Source organism: Paramisgurnus dabryanus, chromosome 19, assembly GCF_030506205.2.
Source record: "Paramisgurnus dabryanus chromosome 19, PD_genome_1.1, whole genome shotgun sequence".
Lineage (NCBI taxonomy): Eukaryota > Metazoa > Chordata > Actinopteri > Cypriniformes > Cobitidae > Paramisgurnus > Paramisgurnus dabryanus.
Genome location: NC_133355.1, coordinates 3,550,339 through 3,575,366, shown reverse-complemented (window position 1 = coordinate 3,575,366; position 25,028 = coordinate 3,550,339). Strand labels below are relative to the sequence as shown.

The window sequence follows — 25,028 nt, the reverse complement described above, 5'->3', positions numbered from 1 at the left end:
TCTTTGTGGTATTTCATTTAGTTTATTGTGAGGAATGTTGTTAGAAGTATTCTTCATTTCAGAGATTTATCCTCGTGATTGTGTGTTTTGTGTGACAGGTAATCGTGCAGATGTCAGTTGAATTTGCTCAGCACACCGAACACACGAGACTGAGTAAACGGGCCAGAGAGACGAGCACATCGACACAGACACAGAACACTGAGACTGAACAGAGACTGACAGATGAGCAGTCGGATGCTGTATCCATGGCAACAGCACAGTCATGCACACAGGTGAGTTTTTACGGTACACGACAGATTTGGACCGAGTAGATTGAGCCATTGAAACGGGTTTCAGAACAAATGTTTTCAGAACATATAGAAATATTGTTGTGTAGAAGTGTGTGTGTAAGTGGATCGTTGTGTTGTTATATTTAAATAACCTCAGCTCACATTTACTGCATGAACATCAACACACAAACCCTGCTTTTCAGATAGAAGATAACATCTTATTGAACTCTTTAACACTTGCGTTCAAACTCATGACAGAGATGTTGGGATTGTGTTGAGATTTATATATTGATTTACTTTACACTGATACACTACTGTTATTATTATTACTGCACCAAATTCTTCTTCCTCTCTTGATTTATTGTTTATAATTGGGAGGTGATTCATGTGGAGATTTTGTGCAAGAATAAACTTTTCACACAAATAATCACAGTGTGGTCACATGCTTCGTGTGAATCAGGCTTTGAGTCATTACTCAGATTAAAGAGACTGATAACAGCTGTGATGTTTCTCTGTTTTACATCAACTGACTCCAAAGTCTTCTGATGAAGAGCAACCCATCACTCAACACAGACCAGAAGATGATGAAGAGGAGCACAGAGAGACTCCACCAGAGCTACCTGATGATGATGAAGATGAGCAGCAGCAGCGTCCGGTTGTGCTGGCAGAGGACTTTAGTTCAGAGCTCATCCAGCAGGAAGAGGAACACACGCGTGTGCTAGAGGCACTCAGAGCTTCACACACACATCAGATGGAGTTTCTACAGGAACACAACACACAACTCACAGCACAGATACACACACTGAACCAACAACTCCTGCAGGTCAGATTACACACACACTCACACACGCACTTAAATGATTTTTATATTAACAGATACATCACTCAATGTGAGAATCGACTTTTTCAGTGTGTGCATGATGATGTCATATGTCTGCAGAGTTGTGTGCGATTATTATTGTGTATATTTGTGTGTGTTTAAAGCAGAGAGAGCAGGAGCTGTTGAAGGAGAGAGAGAGACTGAGAGATGATCAAACGTATCCCAGCATGCAAAGCAGCAGCACACAGACAGAGCAGGTGATGTAAACAGAGTAAAGCTGAAACGAGAGATTTTAATGTACTGTAGTGTTTCTGCAGGATTCAGTATGAAGGAAATAAAAAAAAATTACATCTGCGATCTGCTATATTTGCCATAGTATGCTGTATACCAATGGCAGCCAGGGACTTATTTTTCGAGGGTGCATGATTGAAAGCTTGTCACAACATGTATTTAACCCATCATGTGTGTGTCTTATGAGTATTTTGTGAACATGAGCGTCTCTTTTATCATAAACCCTTTAGATGCATATGCAGCAGGCACTAATTTGCATGATGCACATGGGCCACATGACGCAACAAACACATATTTTGATTTGCGCCCCTCGGAAGACAAATCACTGCTGTATACCGAGAGCACACTGCATTGAATTCTGGATCCCACAATGCAATGCACTTGGCTTGATCTTTCACGTTATAGTTAGTGAGTTACTGTATTTAATTGCAGTGTATCAAACAAGAACATTTGGTGATTTGTTTTTGAAGGTGATAACAATTAAACAACATGCAACAGTATATATTAATGCTGCTGATGTATAACCGTGTAGTGTTTGACATGCTGTAAGTATGCAGTATATACAGTGTGTACTGTGCACTTACACCATCAGGTGGCGTCTGACTCCACAGTAACGGTTTGTCTCAGGTACACACAGCTGTTACCGTGGCAGCACAGTGGTTGAACTCTTCCTGTGTTGTTTTAATTTGACTGTGTGTATCGGGCATCTGTGGCTAAATGCAGGACTGTTTTAAATGAGTTTACTAACATGACTGGCTTTTTATCTGTGCTCTCTTTACTGCCTGTGAATAAAATCCAGAGGAGAGAAGAGGATGAGGAGGAGACGAAGAGCGATGGTCGCGAGAGACCTCTGACATCACATCAACCTGCACAAGACTCCACATCTGACATCATAACCACAGAGAGGTGAGAAACAGGAATAATTTGATGCAGATTCAGTGACGTGACAGACAGATGGATGTGTAGGTCTAATACTTCATTCTGTTTCTCAGAGACCTGCTGCGAAAAGCAAACAGTCGTCTGCGCCTGGTGCTGATCGATGTGCTGAAGACAACGGCGGCTGCGGAGGAAACCATCGGGCGTCACGTCGAGGGAATCCTGCAGTCGTCCTGTAAGGGTCAACTCAAAGCCACCCGTCCGGCGGAGGACTTTAAACCATACAGCGGTCCCCTGAGAGGTCAGACATGCACATTAACACAAAACCCAAGATATGAGGTCCGGTTAAATTGATTTTACCTTCATATGAAAGTTCATCTCAGGTTTCATGATGTCTCTTCCTGTCTCATTACTCTTTAAGTCTATGGCACATGGCAGTTTAACATGATTACAGAAATATTGTACCACTAACCAATCACAAGCCAGTATTCCAGAGCTCTTTGTAATAATTAAGGTCATATTGAAAAGTGCATCAGATAGTTACGATGACTTAATAACAGATGACTGGACGCTTTCTCAATCCTGTCCGTCTTGTTTGTGCCTTTCATGTTGATCTTTCATTCCATAGAAATGGTTTGTGTACTGTTGAGGTGAGGTCATGTGACTGAACCGCACCATACAATTACAATAAACACACAGATAGAAGTGATGGGTGTGTTCAATGTTACTCTCTCATATCAAGTGTTGAGGTCGCATTGAACTCAGGTAGAATATGAAAGAGACACGCCTGAAACGCAACACCCAAAATACACAAAAGATCTTTATTGTGTGAACTCACCCAAACCTCACGATAAAAATAACACGTGTGTTAGAAGTTTCACTGATTTGAAATCACAATATTAAATATTATGTGACCTGTCCTGCAGTTTTTGTGCTGTGAGTGATACATTCATAAAACGTCCAACGTTCATATATAGACAAGAATAAGAATACATTTTCACCTTTGACACAATGAAAAAATCTAATTATAAGAATCGCGTTATGCTTTCACCATGATTTTAATGTATTTGTTTTTATCGTCTGATTTTATGTTCAGCACTTTGGTCAGTCTTGTGGCTTTTTTTTGAAATCTGCTCTATAAATAAATGAACTTGAACTTTTAATAAGTTACAATTGTTTCATTTAACTCTTGATGTTATGTTATTTTGTCTTATCCACAGACGCGTTCTCTGAAAGTTTCCATGGCAGTGAGACGGGCGCTGATGATGTCACCATGTTTTCAGGGGAGACCGATGAGGGGCTGGGGATGTCTCAGAGGAGCCAGGGGGTGGAGCTACAGCTGCAAGAGGCGGAGCTTCAGCTAGAGAGGGAGGAGTATCTGATGAGCATCAGTACACGACTGCAGAGCGCAGTGGAGAAACTTCTCAACACCATCACTGAGACAACCACCGAGGTACGGCAATCAGAGAAGGCCAAAATTAAACCATCTCAATTCTTAAGAGTTCAGTTTATAATCATTTATTTAACAAATCACACATAATTAAAACGTTTCAGTGTGAGAGTAGCGAGCTGATACATCAGGTTAATGGTCATAGGACACCAGTACAGTGGGCGGAGTCATTTGATGTGGTCGCCTGTGGATACCAGGAGATTTGCATAATGCTTTTGTCTCCGTGCCGGACAATGCCTCTTTGTTTGTTTTGTGTTGGCAGAAAGTGAAAGTGTGTTTCCTTTAAGTCTATTTTAGCATCATATTGATATTGATGTTATCAAAAATATAACTCACAACACGGTAGCCATTTAGAGATTAGATTACATTTGATCCTGTTTGACTTGAAATGTGAGTAAATATTTATGCAGTGAGATGTTCATCACATTATTCTCTTTATTAAGTTAGTGAAACACCTTAAGCATATGTGGGTGATCCTTACAAAACCAGTTCAAAGAACCAGTTCACTTATATTTCAAGAGGAAAGAAAAAACACCTTAAGAAGTGATGACTTTCATTGAATTACTAGAGAAAACATTTTTTTTTTAGTGTTTTATGTTTCAGAATCAATACACCACACAACACCACACGTGTCTGAGATCAATTAAAATCACACAGATATAAATCAGGGTTTTAATAAGTGAATCGAGTTTTCAGGTGATGACTTGTGTAAGTTATTTAATGGGTTGTTTAATGACGGGATGAGGAGGGGATCTTGTATTGGCTTGTTCAGGAATGAAGATTTATGGTGAAGTGGCGTATGGGAGGAATTGTTAATCGATAAAGTCTGTTGTCGGGACTCATTAACGTAATGTTTAAAGAGTAATCGTCCTGAAGGAATGCAATGAAGTTGTGAGTGTTTATCGTCTCAATGGGCTTTGAAACGTCTCTATATGTTATAAGAATCTTGTCAAACAGGATTGGGCAGGGTGCGGGTGGGTGTGTGCATTAAATCGACCTGTCTGCTTACCTGAAGGCTTTAGAGCCACGCCTTCTAGATACGTAACCTCTGCACATGTCCACAAACCAGGAAGTGCTCACTTGCTTCGCTGGCTGAATACTGAGAGAGAGCGAGAGAAAGAGAGAGAGAGAGAGAGAGAGATGATCTTCCCCATGGGTTCTGCCGTGTTCTCTTCTCACCCCCGACTGCTTGTCAGGTCGAGCAGTTAATGAGGCCCTGCATTTTCCCAACGGAGCGTTGCCACGGAGGCAGGGAATTGTTAATGAGTTTCCAGCTGGAGTAACCAAAGGAAAGTGAATGCTGATCCGAGGAAGAGACTCCACTACAAACCCTGCTGATTTGACCACTTCTTACGCTCCTGTTTATGTTTCAAACTCGTCTGGATTGAATTTCTTCCAACTGGTTGTAGTTTAAAGGACTTTAAGGAATTTTTTCTCTGGAATCATCTCTTGACTGTCTGCTGTGTTTGATTTGTATCTCGTTCTACCTGATCAACCATGTGAGCGCTCCGGTTTGTGTTTACTTGCGTTTTACACGGAGACACTTCCATAGATACTGTTGCTGAGCGGAGGGATGGTAACTCCCAGTCACTCTTTCGGATCTCTCATTTACATTTGACAGCAATGACACAAACCGGTGGAAAAATTGAATCACAAGAGAAGTAAGAAAAGCATCCAGAATGGAGTCTTATAGAACGTATTGGAATTCTTTCTCTCTCCGGGACGATTGGGTGGAAAGTCAGGATCAGGATATTTATGAGGTGGAATCACGGATCCCGTTACCACGACCCTTTCCGCTCCCGCTCATCCTGCACGAGAAAAACGCAGTGGTGGTGCAGACCAAGATCTCGCACGTCAACCATCGCATTAATGGTCACCTTCTCAAAGTTATTTCAAAGATTTCCCTGCCCACTCCTCCGTATACAGTAAGTGTGATAGGTTGTGCTGTTTGTGGTTACCGGTGTTATGGATGAAGTCACTGTGTTTTCCGGGTAGTGCAGGCTGTTTTTGACCTTTGGTGTTATAGATCTGCGAGGTGATTGTGGAGTGGAGGTGCTTCTGATGGTCTGTGTACTTTGAGTTTTACAGCTCACAGCTTCACTGGGTGTGTTTCTGGATAAGAGTTGAACTCTTCAGAGGCAAACTTTCATGTTGTTGATTATCAAATCTTGCAGAGAATATGTAAACATACTAACCCTACACCGCTAAAATGTAGATTAATCGCATTAAACATCCCTCAATGACTCCTCATCACTGTGTTCAGTGTTTTAGAGATCAGATGCCATGATCATAAATGAAACCGATCACAAATCTGATATATGATATATTATTCAATCTTAATCAGAATTATTTTTGTATATACAGTGAAATCATTATCTAGTAATTCATCTTTCAATAGTGTGAACCCACCTGCTGAAGATTAAAGCTGTCTTTGACATGACCTGTTTCTCTCTCTCTCAGCTGGAGCATGCACACATCACAAAGACCGAGCTGATGCGAGAGAAGTTCAGGCATAATGAGGAGATGGAGGAGCTGATCCTCAGACAGCAGGAGCTGCAGGAGCGTCTGCATCAGGAGGCAAGGGGTCGTGAACAGCTGGCGCTGGAGCTGCACAAGGCTGAAGGTATTTATGTGTTTATTGTGTGTGTGTATCTGTGTGTGTCTCTAATTCACTCACACAGCACTTTGATTCCAGAAAACTTTCGTAAAAATGTCACAGAGGCTTCTGTGTGAACACAAACACGTCCTGTAAATGTTCTGGGATCGCTCCTGTAAAGAGGATCCGGTAACATTGACCTTACATTTACAGAAAGCATCGAATGTGAATAAAAACAATGCCGTAAGGGGCGTGTCGTAGTGGGGACGCCTATGTCATCACAACAAGAAGTTATAGTTCAGCTCTTTAAAATGAGGGATTTAAACACAGATCAGCATTCACAACGTAAAATCTGTAAACTGGACAGAGATCAGGGAGCGCTGAAGCTGAGATCATTCACCAGCACGACAGAACAGCACATCATGCGCTCATTATGATATTATCATAAACTAACATGCTCGTGTTTGGTTTCTCAAGAGTGAAATCATGGATAATTAGCAAACTTCAGACGCTGTGGAAAATAAACTACCAAGTGCAGGACTTTAAATACGTCACGTGTCTTTACGGTGTGTGTGTGATTGGAAGAACAGATTTCAGAAAATCATGTGCAGTGAAAATGAACCAAAAATGAAATGATCCCGGACACATTTTCTGTAATCTCTGTGTGAAATGAGCTTCTGTGTGTGTCTCTGTGTGTTTGTGTCTCTGTGTGTGTTTTAGGATTGTTTAATGAGGATGTGTGTGTGTTGTGTTGTTGACACAGTAACTCTTTATCTTCAGCTCTTGTTGTCAGCACATGATGTCTCTCTAAATCAAATACAATTACTGTCATCATTAGATTCATCTGATCTCATTCAACATCAGGAAACTCTCATTTTGATTCTGATGAAGCCACTAAACTAACACATCATTTTATTTCTTATAGTTTTTGGATAATAGCAATATATGTTGTATGTCAGTATGTCTGCTATTATAATCACATGATGTCAGAACCTCTACAGAGAGCGTGATGGATGTTAATGTTTCATCTGTTCAGAGTCATGATGTCTGGACATTCCTCACTTTATAATCACATAAACTCTCATATATAAGAGTTTGGTTTCAAAACGCGATAAACGCCATTTAAAAAAAAATTTGTTACCACCTAAATCTGTATTGTATCAGGCCAGTATTAAAAAGTAAAAAAACAAAAAAAAACAAGTTATTCTGTCATCTTTTCTCCCATGTTTTCCAAAACAAGATAAACGTCACTCCTCTGTTTCAGCAGAATGCAATAAATCCCCTCAACCAATCACAGCACACCATTCCACGCATTGCAAACAACAATGGCGGTGCGTTGAATACCCACATAATCCGTTTTCCTCATCTACTTTGTACTTCCTGGTCAACAAACAAAATAATACTTTTGATGGCATTGTGGTGGTGTTTTTTTGTGACGGGGAGAAAACGTAAGCCATCAACATCTAATAATTTTTGTGAGAGACACTTGAGCGAAGGAAAAATGTCATCTGTTGCTTGTTCTCACACGACAGCATCAAGCTTCTGTCATGCTAACACATTGATCCCAAGGATCTTATGAAAAACTTTACAGCTGATCGCTGTCAAAAAAGTTCAGTGACAACATCCCAAGCATGACAGCAACGATGACAGGGTTCTTAGTTTGACAAAGTAAGTGTTTTGATTAATGCCATTAATGTACATTTTCAGTGTATACCATTATTATTATAACCTAAAGATGCTATGTAAAAGTTTCTAACAGAACATTTTGGTTTTCATTTTGGCACTTTTTTGGTATAGAAATTAAATTTTTACCCAAATCAGTCAAAATGGATTTATTGCGTTTTGGAACCAAACTCTACATTTATATATATACACACTAAATAACCAGTGAGCGAAACCGCTTGCACTTTATAAACATGTGTGAGAGAAAAAAAAACACACACACATTCATTTAGATGTCTGGTGACAACAGTGACTGGTACACACACACACACACACACACAGACACACACACACAGACACGGACACACACAGAGCAGCATTATTATTGGGTTGTTGGGGTTACGCTCTTTTGTTTTGTATCTTTGTGTGGTGAAATTGTCTTGTTGTAAATGTGTGTGTGTGTGTGTGTGTGTGTGTGTGTGTGTACCAAAGTCAAGATGAGACTCATTCACTCCCGGTCTGATTACAGCACATCAGTGTGGACACTTTAGTATGTTGTTTGTCTGTGTGTGTGTGTGTGTGTGTGTGTGTGTGTGTGTGTGTGTGTGTGTGTGTGTGTGTGTGTGTGTGATTGCTGTCCGTCATATGTCATATATTCAAACACATGTAATGCTGAAGATCATGTGATCATTCAACTGTTGCGTGTGTGTGTGTGTCTGTGTGTGTTTTAGGAACCTTCAGTCCGTTTGTATAGTTGGTATAGGATGGTGTTTTTTTCTCTACTCTGTTTTGTTAGTCTGATTTTACTCTGTGCCTTCATTTCATTTGCAAATGACCTTAAACAGTGTCAGATCTTTGTCATTAAATATTCATGAGTTAAAAGAGTAATGTTTATATCTGCCTGTGGGTGAATGAATGACTAATCCGCAGTGTATATATGAGTACGAGTGACACATTTGTACACAAAAGCAAGCAAAGAATAATCAAAACTTGCTTTTAGGGGGACATCCTCTTTGTTAAAGTGTTTTTGTTTAGTGTATAAATGCAGGTTTTCTGTTGGTGTTTGTATCAATATAATGAATGTTCCAGTTTAAAGTGTGTTTATGTGTGTGTCTATTCCCTGAAATAACCCCTGCTTACTACAAACAGACTTTGTTTATTGTAAAGAGGTAATTTGTGTCATCAAGCCCCGCCCCTTAAATACACCATATGTCATATAGACACACTTTCCATCATCCAGACGGATCCTGATGGACAAACTACATTACCTAACCTTAACTAACCCATATAATATTTATTTCCAGTACACATGAGATATAAGAGGTTTTGAATAGTGACTGTGTGTTTATGAACCATGTTCAGCATTTCTCACTGCGCTCTGATTGGGTTTATTCAGAATAATGAGAGAGGAATCAGTGACCTGTAACAGATAAAGAGTACAAATGCTTCATTCTTCAGACCCTCTTAACCAAACCACATCTGACAATCTGACATACTGGGTCAGTGTTTGTGTGTTTAGGTTTGGCTGTAAGGTCCAAAATATCCTCACTTATATAATGAAAGCTGTTAAACAGTGATTGGTGGGCTTCACTAGTTAAACACTATCATTAGAGACTGATGATGATGCACTGATGTCTGTCTGATGTTTCTTCCACAGGTTTGATTGACGGCTACACCGGAGAGCGTTTGGCGTTGGAGCAGCAGGTCCGAGAGCGTGCAGAACGTCAGCGGCACCTAGAGCAAGAGCTGCACGTGACCGGCAACCGTCTCCGTGAACTCGAACAAGAGAGATGCCAGATGCAGCAGGAGCGAGAGCTGTTGTCACGGCAACAAGACGCCATGAGAGACGGGGCGGGATCTCGAGAGCTACGTATGTCACGTGACGTATATTTATCTCTCAGACAACTTAACATGTGATTATAAACTGAGGGCCAGTCGAGATGTTCTGTGTGTTAATCATTATTTCTTATCAGGTTTAGCATCATTCCTTTATGCTGAGTGTGAATATTTTTTATCAGATGAAAGCCAATGAGATAATGTCTTATGGTTTGTTTTTACTAGGGCTTTTTAAAAGGTTAATCGAGATTTATTGCATACAAAATAAAAGTTTTTGTTCTTGCATAATACATAAATAACACATTTTTCTTGAATGTGTATGTGTGTATTTATATATACATAATAATTAAACACAATATGCACACATATATATTATGCAAACACAAACTTTTATTTTGTATGAGATTAAAGAAACACTCCACTTTTTTAAATATGCTAATTTTCCAGCTCTCTTTGAGTTAAACATTTGATTTTTACCGTTTTGGAATCCATTTAGCTGATCTCTGGGTCTGGCGCTAGCACTTTTAGCATAGCTTAGCATAATCCATTAAATCTGATTAGACCATTAGCATCACGCTCAAATTAACCAAAGAGTTTCAATATTTTGTCTATTTAAAACTTGACTAGTTACAACGTTTAATAAGACCGACGGTAAATTAAAAGTTGTGATTTTCTAGGCAGATATGGTTAGGAACTATACTCTCATTCTGACGTAATAATTAAGGACTTTGCTGACGTAACAAGGTGGCAGCAGGCTCAGTGATAGTATGCAGTGCCCGAAAATAATCCTGAGCTAAGTAACTTTAATGTGACTGGCACTAAGTTTGTGTAGTTGCAGAATTGCATTCGGGACTATTTTTGGGCACTGTGTAATATCATTTTTAAATAGGAAAATATTTTTGAGCGCGATGCTAATGGTCAGATTCAATGAATTATGCTAAGCAATGCTAAACGTGCTAGCGCCAGACCTAGAGATTGGCTAAATGGATTTGGAGTGTTGCTTTAACTTTTATTTTGTATGCGAATAATCACGATTAATCTTTTGATGGCTCTAGTTTTTAAACATGTGACTGTGCTGACGCTTCACATCTTCATACGTGTAAGTATGCCAAACATTAAAAACCTTATGTTTTAGTGTATTTGTTGGATTATTTTAAGATGAACATTTTGTTATTTGTGACGCGTCTCTTGGTGTGAACAGGCGTTTAGATTTCAGTTTAAACTCTTGACATGTTTACAGGTCCAAGTGCCAAATTCCTCACAGGAGAAGCAGCGCAAACACAAACTCTGCAGACGTTTTCATATCTTCATGTGTTTCTATCTCCTTCCTGCTGTATCTGCATGAAGACCGTATTGTTTACGTACTGTCTCTTTCCTCAGGACTAGTTGACGCTGCGCTTGAAGCAGCACCTGAAGCAGGTGTGTGTGTATGTGTGTGTACACCTGCAGCATGGCCGACACGCTCTCTGATTGATTGACAGATAAACACGCTTGCTTTTGATCAACTAACTGCTGCTGTTCTGGTTAACCTGACCGTCACATTCACTGTGTGCTGATAACACGCTGGCATGCTCAAACTGCAGCTAGCATCTCTTATTTCACATTGAACAGCCACTCATTCACAAGGGCACGTCCTTCTGCAAATATATCTCTTATTTATTTACTAAAGACTCATTTCAGTCGTTCTGAGTGTTGAACCAAATCAACCATTACAGTATTTCATCCTGAGGAATTAAACAAGTACATAAATGTACAGTAGTTATGGTGGCCTGTTAGTCTGTAGCTTTACTTAGAAATGCAAAGGGATGCATGTTTATAATATCATAAACAATATTCACTTTTAATTTTTCTGTCAAAATTAGAAAATCCAACCAAAGAGATTCTGTTTTCTTCATGGAAAATTGACCGTAATACACATTTGATCTCGTTCATTACGTAGAAACCTTCATTAAATGCAGTAAATCCAATGCAGTGAGTTTGATGAAGATGATGATGATGGTAACGATGAAGTGTTTGCAGAAAGTGGCTGTTCAATGTTATTAACATTTCTTCTGTGGTGCACATTTCTTTTCTTTATGCATTTGCACCCTTATGCTCCTCCCCTCACTGCCTTGACATCATGGGTTTGCCCCGCCCCCTCCCGCACCTTGGATTGGTTCTTTGGTTACTGTGATCAGGATCATGGGTCAGACTGGAATGGGAAAATTTGAGGGAATGGGATAATGTTTTCCATCTTGTCTCGTGTGCCATACAGTATGTGGTGGAATGCAAAGATGGAGAATTGTTACAGAGAATTATTTTTTCTTATTTATTTATTATTTAATTATTTTTCTAAAACCATTTCTTGGATGGAGCTAATGGATAGTGAGTTTGCATTAAATAATAAATGCTTTTTTTAAATGAGTGTTTAAATACATTAAGCTGATGATAAATAAAACGGTAAATAATTCTCTGAAACATGCAAACCCTCCTGGACTGCTTGTGCTCCTCTTTACTCCTCTAATATGCATCTGGCTGTTCTCAGACCTGCTGGAGGAGACGGAGAAGCTGATGGCAGAGAAGGTGGAGGTGCAGCTGCAGGCGCAGAAGGAGAGCAGTGAGCTCCTCCTACAGGTGAAGCAGTTAGAGGCGGAGCTTGAGGAGCAGGTGAACCGCGTGCAGGAGCTGGAGGAGGCGCGCAGGAGCGAGGGAGCCGACCTTAGACAGCAGATACAGGCCTTAGAAAAACAACTGGAGAACAACCGCAAGTTCATGGATGTATGTGCTTTTATCTGAGAAATTTTTTAAGATGTGTCACACATTTCAAGATTTAAGTTCTGTCTGCATGATGCATCAGTTGTTCTGTTTCTAATGTCATGTACACTTCAGTAAATACAACATGGTTGTTTGCTAACCGTTGCTAGATAAATATATATATGACAGGTGTCAAACACACAAATTAAAGAGTAGATATCCACCTGAACAGTCATGAGACACTAAAGCACTGTTGTGGTTACCCATCAGGATATACTGACAAGAAGATTTATTACCTGGGACATATCAGGCTAGTTTAAGTGAGGATAATATTTGTGTTGCTGGTCTGTTGTGTTGTGTTGTGAATGTGACATATGATCCATATGGGTGGAGTGTGATGTGATTGTGGGTTTCTGTTGACCGGTTAGGAGCAGGCAGCCGATAGAGAACATGAGCGGGACGTCTTCCAGCAGGAGATTCAGACCCTGGAGCAACAGCTGAAGAACCCACTTAAAACACAAGCAGCCAATGAGCACCGAGACAGAGAGGTATGTCATCTGATCATGTTTCACTGCACACAATCAAACACAGATCAGGTGTGAAGATGATGGGGTATTAACTCTCATAGCATTGATTTAAACTAGCCAGACACAATACATCCACTGGCGTTCACTTTTTAAGTAACTATAGATGGCGGGGGACATTAGTTGTTTTTTTATTCATTTAAAATGTTCTCATATCTCAGTGTTGTACAGTCAGTTATGCTTATAATTTGATGGACATGTCTACTTCTGGCACAGTTTTTAAAACAACCTACCAACAGCAACCCCTAAGAATGCCTTAGCAACCACTTATGATGCCTTAAGCCCGGTACACACCACAAGATAATTGAGCAAAACTTGACAATCCTAAGTAAGGTCCCGATCGTCTGTGTGGTTGAATCGATTATTTAATCAGATTTTCCTCTGCTGCTCGGTGTGTTAAGAGTGTCGGAATATGCTTGAAAGCACATCAGAACCGCTCCGTTCACAAATCAGAAATCATCTTGTGTGGGGGTAACCCATAGACTGTAAAAAAAAAAAGATGGACGACGCGACGTCGCCTCCCTCCATTGTAATGAATTGAAGCCAAAAATGTCCGACCATGGTCACCGCCATGTTACATAAAAACGTCAGTTTGGAGCCAAGGCATTCGCAGAAGGAATCGTCTGTGGAGCCAGAGGCGGAGCCGGGGTATCAAACTTCCGCCCAAATGCTTGCGCGACCAATTCAACCACGCCCATCATAACGATACGCCCTGTTTCTATAGCATCAAATTAGTAGCTAAAATGAAACTTACCACAAAAATGAACACTTGAACATATATCAGCGTGATAACAACTACTTGAAAGGACCAAAACCATCTTTTGGATACTTGGATAATTTTTTTTATTTAGAGCAGAGTCCCATTCGTTTGAATGGAGAGGGCGGAGTTTATGACTTGTACTGCAGCCAGCCACCAGTGGCGATCAAAGAGCCAGAGGCTTCACTTTTCAAGACCCGGGGTAACCCCAAGGACAAACACACGAAAGACGAAACCATAAACTACAGTCATGGTGCAACAGGCACAGTCCAAAGTGAGATGGACATCAGAGATGTTAAAAATGCAGTCTATTTCATGCTTTCATTCTCTATGCCCGTTATGCCCCCTATGTTTGTTTACTGTGAAGTCACGTTTGGCTGCGAGATGACGTGACTTCAATGGAGACTCTCTTTGTTTATGAAGTGAATCTGATGGTGCGTGGCGTGCTGTCATGATGACCACATAGCGGCCCTCCACACACACTGTATGGGAACAAAGTGTTAAATCGTCAATATTTTTTTTGTCATGTTTGTGGTCTCATTTTGAAAATCGTATAAGACTTAAAAAAATCTTTTGGTGTGGCACGGGTTGGGCATTATAGCCAAAATGTTTTCCACATCAGTCGATATTGCTCCTGAATGAAAGTTGGAAAATCAGTCAGTTAATAATGGTTTTAAACTAATTTTTATTTAAAACATAACAACAAATACAAATATCTTGCTTTACTTTCAGGCATCTGTATTGAATGTAAATATATTATACATTTCTGACAGAAAGCAGCAGACTACTGTCACTTTAAGACCCAAGACAGACTGCTTTAAGTTTCAATATACTGAGTAACAGCTGTTTATGTTCACTTAAACAAGAAAGAAACCTTAGTTCAGTGATCATGCGTGTGTTATACATATACGAGCTATACACGCTGATAAATGGATGTCAAGAGCGTCACGTTGCTGTGGGAGCGCACACTCATACAGTATATTCATTGCAGTGGTGGATCTGCTGTTTTTCCTCAGTTTCCTGAATTTGTGAATGTCCTGTAAATATACTTTTAAAGCTTTGCGGATGTGTGCGCACGCAAGGCGGCCACTGAAAGAAAGTACAGTATACTGTATCTATTTTGTGTGCTGTGTTCTGGGCTTTGACGAAACATGTTTGCGCATCCAATATTTAAATACAATTAATGATTGAATAAATAACTAGCCTCATCATAACTCCCCTCTTAATTGACACTGTGGTTGTAAACCAAGACCCCATGCGGCATCCTGAAGTGCTTGCGCAGCGTTACACATAGTGCGTAAATCTATCAATCACTTATCGAACGGTCATTATTGTTTTATTGGGGAAATTTATATAGAGAATTTCTTCATTATCGAATTATCGCTCAGCACTATTTAAGGCCAATTCACACTGGTCTAACAACAATCAACTCCATCCAACTCCAACAAACCACTCAAGATCCCTTGCCAACCACTCATGACGCCTTAGCAACCACTCAGGATGCCTTGGCAACCAATCAAGACCCCTTGCCAACCACTCATGATGCCTTAGCAACCACTCAAGATGCCTTGGCAACCAATTAGGATGCCATGGCAACCACTCAAGACCCCTTGCCAACCACTCATGATGCCTTGGCAACCACTCAAGATGCCTTGGCAACCAATTAGGATGCCTTATGGCACTTTTCCATTGCATAGTACCCCACAGTTTGGTTTAGTTTGGGTCGGGTCAGCGTATGAGGTTTTCCACTGGGTGTGGTACGTGGTACCCAATACTTTTTCGTACCACCTCGGTTGGGGTTCCAAGCGATCCGAGGTGATCCCAAACGTGAAGCAAAAACACACTAGATCACTGATTGGTCTGAGAGAATTGTCACTACTAGCGTCATCGCTATTTAAAAGATTAGCTTTACCTTAGTGCTAGCTTGCGCTGTCTCGAGCAAACATGTTGTCATCTGTGCTCTGCTATAAGTTCCCAAACTCCCTTTTAGCAATGAAAAACATCCACAGGTTGAGAATCAGGACCACCATAACAGTTTTTGTGGCAGAACGAGCACGTCAGCATTATATATGCTTAAATGCAGCTTCAATGAGGCTCAGTGGAGCGCCGTCGACTGACGCCACGGGTGTTTGTACAGAAACTGTCATGTGAGACAGAGGTAGTGATAAACGTGATGTGCAAACATCTATTTGTGGTTGCCAATTTTAATTTTGTGGTGGACTGAGAAATAAATGAACGTATGGGAATATACAACGACGCTCTCACGTGTATGATGTCACATCAGTAGGCAGCGCAAATATAACGACACGCCTATAATCCCTTCCACTGCAAAGTGATACTATAACTTGATGAAAAAGCTAACCAAGCAAAAAGTGAGGTGAGCTGACCCGACCTGACCCAAACCAAAATGTGGGGTACAATGCAATGGAAAAGTCCCATTAGCAACCAGTCAAGACGCCTTAGCAACCACTCAAGACGCCTTAGCAACCACTCAAGACGCCTTAGCAACCACTCAAGACACCTTAGCAACCACTCAAGACGCCTTAGCAACCACTCAAGATGCCTTAGCAACCAGTCAAGATGCCTTCGCAACCAGTCAAGATGCCTTCGCAACCAGTCAAGACGCCTTAGCAACCAGTCAAGACGCCTTAGCAACTACTCAGGATGCCTTAGCAACCAGTCAAGACGCCTTAGCAACCAGTCAAGACGCCTTAGCAACTACTCAGGATGCCTTAGCAACCAGTCAAGGTGCCTTGGCAACCACTGAGTATATGTTGAGGTCAACTGTAACATTGTGGCAGTAAAATGACTCGCACTACATTTTCTCTTATAGAATCACAGTCAGTTGCCAAGCAGACACATACACACGCATGCACGCACACACTTAAAGATCTGACGTCACTGGGTCTCTCTGTCTCTCTCTGTCTCTCTCTCTCTCTCTCTCTCTCTCTCTCTCTCTATCTGTCAGGTGCAGGAGTTGAAGAGCGCGCTGCAGGAGAAGTCAGACTGGTGCAGTGAGCTGCTGTTAAAATCTGAGCAGCTGCAGCGAGATGTGCAGGAGAGAAATGAGGAGATTGAGACACTGGGAGCTCGTGTGAGAGAACTGGAGCTCATGCACAGGGTCAGTGTTTGTGTGTAAATGTGTGTGTGATATTGTGATGTAGTGCTAATGCTGTTAGCTGCCAGCGTGTGTGTGCGTGTGTGTGTGTGTGTGTGTGTGTGTGTGAGAGTGTCTGTGCGAAGGTTACGAGTCGACAGTGTGACAGATGTGAGTGTCTGTATGCAGCTCTCTGTGTGTGTGTGTGTAGATGCAGCAGTTGTCACATGTGTTTGTAATAATCATATTCTCATTGTACTCGTGTGTGTGTGTGTGTGTGTGTGTGTGTGTGTGTGTCTGTCTGTGTGTATGTGGTGTGGAGGGGGGATTAGTTGTGTGTCCATGTAAGCATTATTACAGCTGTGTGTGTTATATTGTGTGTGCCATGTGTGTAAGATCATTAGTCACGTTTAGCTGCAGCTGTGTGCTGTTATTCACCTATGTGTGTTATCATTACCGTATGTATTGTGTGTAGGTTGAGGAGGTTCAGCATGTGTCGATGGCTGTCAGAGCGAGTGACATCACACTGGAGGCACAGCTGCAGACAGAGAGAGAAGCTCTGGACAGGAAGGAGAAAGAGGTACTTCCTGTCATCCTGTACGTGAGATTGAGTCATGAGTCTTTCCCTGCGTCTCATTCTGTGTTGTGTGTGTGCAGATACTGAATCTAGAGGAGCAGCTGGAGCAGTTTCGTGAGGAGCTGGAGAATAAAAGCGAGGAGGTGAATCAACTTCACATGCAGCTAGAGATTCAGAGGAAGGAGATCAGCAGTCACGAGCAGGACCTGCAGGCCCAGAGCCGACTCAAACAGGTCAGACACACAGCGTTTGCATTGACATCTCAGATGAGACGCTCAGGACGCAGTCATCATTTCCCATAATGACCCTCTGATCTGTGTGTGTTTGTGTATTAAAGTTGAAATGACATTACTGAGTTAAGGTACTGTATCTACACTGAGTCAAATAGAGAACAACTTTGAGGGGTGAAACTTTTTAATATCAGAAATTGATTTGTTGATTGTGTGAAATGGAAGATGAGGAGGATAATCAAAGCCCACACAATCATGTGATGATGTTTAACTCTTGAAGGTCTTGGAGGAGAAGGACGGGCAAATAGCCGTTCTTAACACACAGATCACTAAACTACAGCACACAGGAACAGAACCAAAGAAAGAGGTAATGAGGTTAAACATATGTGTAAAACACAGCGCCCATCATGTGTCCTACACATATGTGGACCAGCAGCACGTGTGTCTGGTGCTGTCTGTCTGTCTGGTGCTGTCTGTCTCTCCACCTGCTGTGTGTTACTGTCTCATGTCACTAACTCTATGTTTATTATAACCTTTAATCTTATCTTGATTACTGTATGATGTGACACGAGCAGTAAACACACATCAGCATGTGTTTAAAGAAAGCAAACTGCTGTCAGGATAATGAAAAGATGAGATTGAGCTGATGCATTCTTTAAACACATCAAACATGGTTGTATATTGGTTGAGATTTGCTTTTATTTATAGTGAACTAACTGAAAGGAGGTGAGATGCCTTTTTTGGTTTCTACAGATTCATTCATTTCTTTCATTTGTTTTTTTCTGATTAATGTGTTGCTGTGCTTTGCTTTATTTTCTTTTGTCTTGAAGTGGCGTCTATAACTTTCTTGGTAAAAATGAATCGTTCATCATCATTCCCCTCATGTGGCTGCAGACCTGTGTGATTTTATTTCTGCTGTTGAGATGTTTGTTTTTAAAGGCAGAGTGTCTATATAATGAGTGAAGACAGTCAAAACATCATAAAGGACATAAAGGAGCTTTATACAGCAATAAATAACAGCCTAAATTTGGGTCTGTTCTTCACATAAAGTAGTTGTATGAATATTTGGAAAGGGCCACAGGAATCTAAAGGATGAAAAAGTGTCCAAAGTGTCTTTGTAAAAGTCAGCAGGATATTGTGTCTCTGTGTTTCACTAAAAACAAGAGGTCACACAGATTTAGTGCGACCTGTACTAGAAAATAAAATAACAGAACTTTTATTTTGGTGTGACCTGTGCCTTTGAGAATTTAGGGCAGCAGTTTTTTGAGCACATATGTGTGAAAGGAAGTTTATTCTTTCATGCAGATATTTTAAAAATTAAAATTCTCATAATTTTAGATATTATAGATGGACAGTCAGGTATATCATAATATAAATGCAGTTTTTTTCTATTCAATGAATAAAATACTAAGATTTATTCTGTTTTATAAGTTTTCATATGACTTCAGAAAGATTTGTATTAAAAAAATAAACACTGTCTACTTTCATTATGTGAAAACCAGCATCTCTGCTAGGACAATTATCTTATGAAAACTGGGTTGAAACCACATGAGGCTTGAGAATATGAGGACAATGTGTATATTTTTGGGTGAAGACCACACAGGAATTGAGCAGGTCTGATGATCTCATTCATGTTCAAATCTCAGTGTTTTGTCTTGTGTTTATTTGTGTGGTTGTGACTGCAGGTGGTGAAGGAGAAAGATGAAGTTGTCCGTGAGTTGGAGGCTCAAGTGGAGCACCTACAGAATGAACAGGAGCATCTGAGGAGAAACAAGGAGGAGGAAGTCGACCAGCTCAATGCAGTCATCGAGAAACTCCAACAGGAGCTATCGCACATTGAGCACAAACAGCCTGTAGAGGAGGAGACATCATTGGAGAGGGACGAATATGATGAAATGAAGCAGAAAATCGACGAGGTCACCAAAGAGCTTGACACGCTAAAATCCGATCACCATTCTCTTCTGAACAAATATGAAGGTCTACAACAGGAGGTGCTTACTGGGAGACACACTGAGACTATGGGAAAGCTGGAGGAGGCACTGGCAGAGAACAAAGATGGAGTTCTCAGTGAGTTGAAGGCTCAGGTGGAGCACTTACAGAGTGAACAGGAGCGTCTGAGGAGAAACAAGGAGGAAGAAATCAACCAGCTCAATGCAGTCATCAAGAAACTCCAACAGGAGCTGTCGCACATTGAGCAAAAACAGCCTCAGGAGGAGGAGACATCAGTGGAGAAGGCCAAATATGATGAAATGAAGCAGAAAACCGACAAGGAAGAGCTTGACACGCTAAAATCCGATCAACATTCTCTTCGGAACGATTTTGAAGGTCAACAACAAGAGGTGCTTACTGGGAGACGCACAGAGACTGTCGCAGTGCTGAAGGAGTCACTGGGGGAGAAAGATGAAGTTCTCCGTAAGTTGGAAGCTCAGGTGGAACACCTACAGAGTGAACAGGAGTCTCTGAGGAGAAACAAGGAAGAGGAAGTCGACCAGCTCAACGCAGTCATCAAGAAACTCCAGCAGGAGCTGTCGCACTTCGACAACAAACAGCCTCAGGAAGAGGGGACATCAGTGGAGAAGGCCGAATACGATGAAATGAAGCAGAAAATTGACAAGGTCCCTAAAGAGCATGACCCGCTAAAATCCGATCACCATTCTCTTCTGAACAAATATGAAGGTCTACAACAAGAGGTGCTTACTAGGAGACACAGAGAGACTGGAGGGGAGCGAAAGGATGCACTGGGGGAGAACAAAAATGAAGTTCTCCATGAGTTGGAGGCTCAGGTGGAGCACCTTAAGAGTGAACAGGAGCTTCTAAGGAGAAACAAGGATGAAGAAATCAACCAGCTCAATGCAGTCATCAAGAAACTCCAGCAGGAACTGTCGCACATTGAGCACAAACAGCCTCAGGAGGAGGAGAGGTCAGTGGAGAAGGCAAAATATGATGAAATGAAGCAGAAGATTGATGAGGTCACCAAAGAGCTTGACACACTCAAATCAGATCACCATTCTCTTCTAAACAAATATGAAGGTCTACAACAGGAGGTGCTTACTGGGAGACACACTGAGACTGACGGAACGCTGGAGGAGGCACTGGGGGAGGAGAAAGATAAAGTTATCTGTAAATTGGAGACTCAGGTGGAACACCCACCAAGTGAACAGGAGTCTCTTTGGAAAAACAAGGAGGAGGAAGTTGACCAGCTCAATGCAGTCATCAAGAAACTCCAGCAGGAGCTATCACACATCAAGCACAAACAGCCTCAGGAGGAGAAGACATCAGTGGAGAAGGCAGAATACGACAAAATGAAGCAGAAGATCAATGAGGTCACCAAAGAGCTCGACAGACTAAAATCAGATCACCATTCTCTTTTGAACAAGTATGAAGGTCTACAACAGGAGGTGCTTACTGTGAGACACACTGAGACTGAGGGAACGCTGGAGGAGGCACTGGGGGAAAACAAAGATGAAGTTCCCTGTAAGCTGGAGGCTCAGGTGAAACACCTACCAAGTGAACAGGAGTCTCTGGGGAAAAACAAAGAGGAGGAAGTTGATCAGCTAAATGCAGTCATCAAGAAACTCCAGCAGGAGCTGGCACACATTAAGCACAAACAGCCTCAGGAGGGAGAGACGTCAGTGGAGAAGGGCGAATATGACGAAATGAAGCAGAAGATCAAAGAGGTCACCAAAGAGCTTGACACACTCAAATCCGATCACCATTCTCTTCTGAACAAATATGAAGGTCTACAACAAGAGATGCTTAGTGGGAGACACACTGAGACTGTGACAGAGCTGAAGGAGTCACTGGGGGAGGAGAAAGATGAAGTTCTCCGTAATTTAGAGGCTCAGGTGGAACGCCTACAGAGTGAACAGGAGTCTCTGAGGAGAAACAAGGAAAAGGAAGTCGACCAGCTCAATGCAGTCATCAAGAAACTCCAACAGGAGCTGTCACACTTCGACCACAAACAGCCTCAGGGGGAGGAGACATCAGTGGAGAAGGCTGAACACGACAAAATGAAGCAGAAAATGGACAAGGTCCCTAAAGAGCTCGACACGTTAAAATCTGATCAACATTCTCTTCTTAACAAGTATGAAGGTCTACAACAGGAGGTGCTTACAGGGAGACACACTGAGACTGTGGGGGAGCTGAAGGATGCACTGCTGGAGAAAGATAAAGTTCTCCATGAGTTGGAGGCTCAGGTGGAACACCTACAGAGTGAACAAGAGCTTCTAAAGAGAAACAAGGAAGAGGAAGTCAGTCAGCTTAATGCAGTCATCAAGAAACTTCAGCAGGAGCTGTCGCACATTGAGCACAAACAGCCTCAGGAGGAGGAGACATCAGTGGAGAAGGCCGAATATGATGAAATGAAGCAGAAGTTTGATGAGGTAACAAAAGAGCTTGACACACTAAAATCTGATCACCATTCTCTTCTGAACAAATATGAAGGTCAACAACAAGAGGTGCTTACTAGGAGACACACTGAGACTGGAGTGGAGCCTGAGGAGGCACTGGGGGAGAACAAAGATGAAGTTCTCCATAAGTTGGAGGCTCATGTGGAGCACCTTAAGAGTGATCAGGAGCTTCTAAGGAGAAACAAAGATGAGGAAGTAAATCAGCTTAATGCAGTCATCAAGAAACTCCAGCAGGAGCTGTCGCACATTGAGCACAAACACCCTCAGGAGGAGGAGACGTCAATGGAGAAGGGTGAACACGACAAAATGAAGCAGAAGATTGAGGAGGTCACCAAAGAGCTTGACACACTAAAATCCGATCACCATTCTCTTCTGAACAAATATGAAGGTCTACAACAAGAGGTCCTCACTCGAAGACACACAGAGACTGTGACAGAGCTGGAGGAGGCACTGCGAGAGAAAACAGCTGCTTTTGTGGTGGTCCAGGCTCAGGTTCAGGCACTAGAGGAGAGTGCCAGTTTAAAGATCATGGATCTGAGTCAGCGCGTTAAGGAACTTGAGATGTGTGTTGAGGAGAAAGATTCTGAGCTGCGTGCCTGCAGAATAAAGGTGGAAGAAGCACAAATTGACGCTGATGCTCTGCTCTCTAAAGTCACCCAGCTTGAGGAGAAACTTCAGGAAAAGGTGGCCGCTGTGCTGGTCTCTCAAGCCCAGCTAGGAGCTGTCCAAACACAAAGCAAAGAGCTCCGTGATGAGGCCCATGCAAAGGACGTGACATCAGAACTGAGCTGCCCCACTGCACAGCTGAAATCTAAGGACTCCAGTGTACATCTTGAGTCTAAGGGCCCCACTGTGCAGCTGGATTCTCAGAGCCCCACTGTGCAGCAGCAATCTAAGGAGTCCATTGTACATATTGAGTCTAAGGGCCCCACTGTGCAGCTGGATTCTCAGAGCCCCACTGTGCAGCTGGATTCTCAGAGCCCCACTGTGCAGCAGCAATCTAAGGAGTCCATTGTACATATTGAGTCTAAGGGCCCCACTGTGCAGCTGGATTCTCAGAGCCCCACTGTGCAGCTGGATTCTCAGAGCCCCACTGTGCAGCTGGATTCTCAGAGCCCCACTGTGCAGCTGGATTCTCAGAGACCCACTGTGCAGCAGCAATCTAAGGAGTCCGGTGTACATCCTGAATCTGAAGGCCCTAATATCCAGCCTGAGTCTGAGGGCGCTAGGTCACAGGTCGTAGCACCAACACTAACACCAGCCGGGAAACTTAGCATTCTGAGAGAGAAATTAAAGGAGCTTGAGGAGGTTTTGAGCGGGATGCAGAAGGACCAGGAGTTACAGAAGCATCTGTTGTGCAGCTCTGAAGAGGAGGTCCAGGAGTATAAGAAGAGATTGGCTGTTCTGATGGACCTGCTCAACCAAATGAGAACCAAATCTACCCATCAAAGACCAGAGTCATCTGATGAGGTTTGACATTACATATTCCCTTAAATATACATTAAAGAGAATGAGTGACTGATGTTGATATCTAGAAAAGATCAGATGGTTCACTATAAATTTCTTTAATGTTTGAATGATCGAAGTAGGAGCTGTAATACACGGTCATAGTGTTTGTCTCCCTCACAAATGCTGTGTGTGGTCCTCAGGTGTCAGATGGCAGCCAATCAGTGTCCAGGGAGCTGCAGGAGGTCAAAGGTGAAGCTGCATCCACTAAAGAGGAGTTGAACTGCTACAGAGAGCTGAGCCATAAACTACAGGAGGAAATTGAGGTCAGTTTCAGTACTGACCAACCTCTTAAAAATGGCTGTTTTGTTTGTAATAACTCGTATTGTATATTGTTTCCATAGATTAAGGAGAGCACTATTGCACAGCTCCAGACGGCCCTCAACCAGGTATGAAGGCAAACACTTGCTTAGATTCGTTATGGCACGTTACATCAGAGCTAAGCCATGATTTTCTGTTGGTGACCCACAGGTGTCAGCGGTTGTCACACGTGAAGGAGACGTGGCAGAAGCTGAGAAACTCCTTCAGGAACTGCAGGAGGTCAAAGCTCAGCTGGTCATCACACAACAAGAGCTGGACACTTACAGGGAGCAGAGTGTTCGACTGCAGGAGCTGGTACAGGTATGAAACAAGATTCATACGTTTATTGTCATATGTACAGGAAAAACAATGAAATTCTTTCTCTGTGAATCATCTAGAAACCTAAAATATATAAATGAGGACACAAACCATAAAAGTGCACAATAGAAAATTTCTCAATTGCAAATGTGCCGATGTGTGCATGTGTTAGTGTGAATGTACAGGGTTGACATGCAAGTGTTCAGTATATACAGAGAGCATGAATATAAACATAAAATAGGTCATGTTGATAGGAAGGTAAGAGATCGATTGATTGAGCTGCCAGGTTTATAAGAATCAACCAAAGAGTTAAATGACTGAACTTGGTATTTATATGTTTTAAGGTGATTTTTTTCTGTTGTCTTGTAGGAGAGAGAAATGAATGTCGCACTGCTGAAGGATCAACTTCACAAGGTGAGAATCTTACACTGCATATCAATTTTTAAGGATTGGATAAAATGTGATGATCTTTTGAAGACTGTTTTAACGTTTTCATTTAAAACTGCTCTATGGTTTGTGATTTCCCAGCAGGCATCACAAGAGGGCTATCAGTCTACATCAGAGCTTCTGCAGGAGCTACAAGAGGTCAAAGATGAAGCTGCGTCTGCCAAAGAGGAGTTAAACAGCTACAGGGAGCGCAGCCTTAAACTGCAGGAGCAGATCGAGGTTCGCAAGATCGACTTTATATCTTCTGTTTGCTCTGACTGTCATTTTAGT

At 41.9% G+C, this 25,028-nt stretch overlaps 1 protein-coding gene across 9 annotated transcripts in view; it reads left to right on the top strand.

Moving 5' to 3' along the window:
• The window catches only part of akap9 (A kinase (PRKA) anchor protein 9), a 60,478-nt gene that overhangs the window by 25,900 nt on the left and 9,550 nt on the right, over window positions 1–25,028 (top strand). For 3 of the 9 annotated variants that reach the window (XM_065283873.2, XM_065283855.2, XM_065283815.2), the window contains 21 exons: window positions 99–272; window positions 808–1,092; window positions 1,254–1,346; window positions 2,180–2,286; window positions 2,373–2,557; window positions 3,477–3,709; window positions 6,167–6,329; window positions 9,622–9,834; window positions 11,181–11,219; window positions 12,325–12,557; window positions 12,962–13,081; window positions 16,843–16,995; window positions 17,447–17,551; window positions 17,629–17,781; window positions 18,059–18,145; window positions 19,464–23,657; window positions 23,837–23,959; window positions 24,038–24,082; window positions 24,165–24,314; window positions 24,681–24,725; window positions 24,840–24,977. In XM_065283873.2, coding sequence (XP_065139945.1) covers window positions 99–272; window positions 808–1,092; window positions 1,254–1,346; window positions 2,180–2,286; window positions 2,373–2,557; window positions 3,477–3,709; window positions 6,167–6,329; window positions 9,622–9,834; window positions 11,181–11,219; window positions 12,325–12,557; window positions 12,962–13,081; window positions 16,843–16,995; window positions 17,447–17,551; window positions 17,629–17,781; window positions 18,059–18,145; window positions 19,464–23,657; window positions 23,837–23,959; window positions 24,038–24,082; window positions 24,165–24,314; window positions 24,681–24,725; window positions 24,840–24,977 — 7,038 coding nt within the window. The remainder of the gene's footprint in view (window positions 1–98; window positions 273–807; window positions 1,093–1,253; window positions 1,347–2,179; window positions 2,287–2,372; window positions 2,558–3,476; window positions 3,710–6,166; window positions 6,330–9,621; window positions 9,835–11,180; window positions 11,220–12,324; window positions 12,558–12,961; window positions 13,082–16,842; window positions 16,996–17,446; window positions 17,552–17,628; window positions 17,782–18,058; window positions 18,146–19,463; window positions 23,658–23,836; window positions 23,960–24,037; window positions 24,083–24,164; window positions 24,315–24,680; window positions 24,726–24,839; window positions 24,978–25,028) is intronic. The other 6 variants (XM_065283824.2, XM_065283846.2, XM_065283840.2 and 3 more) reach the window with 6 other exon arrangements.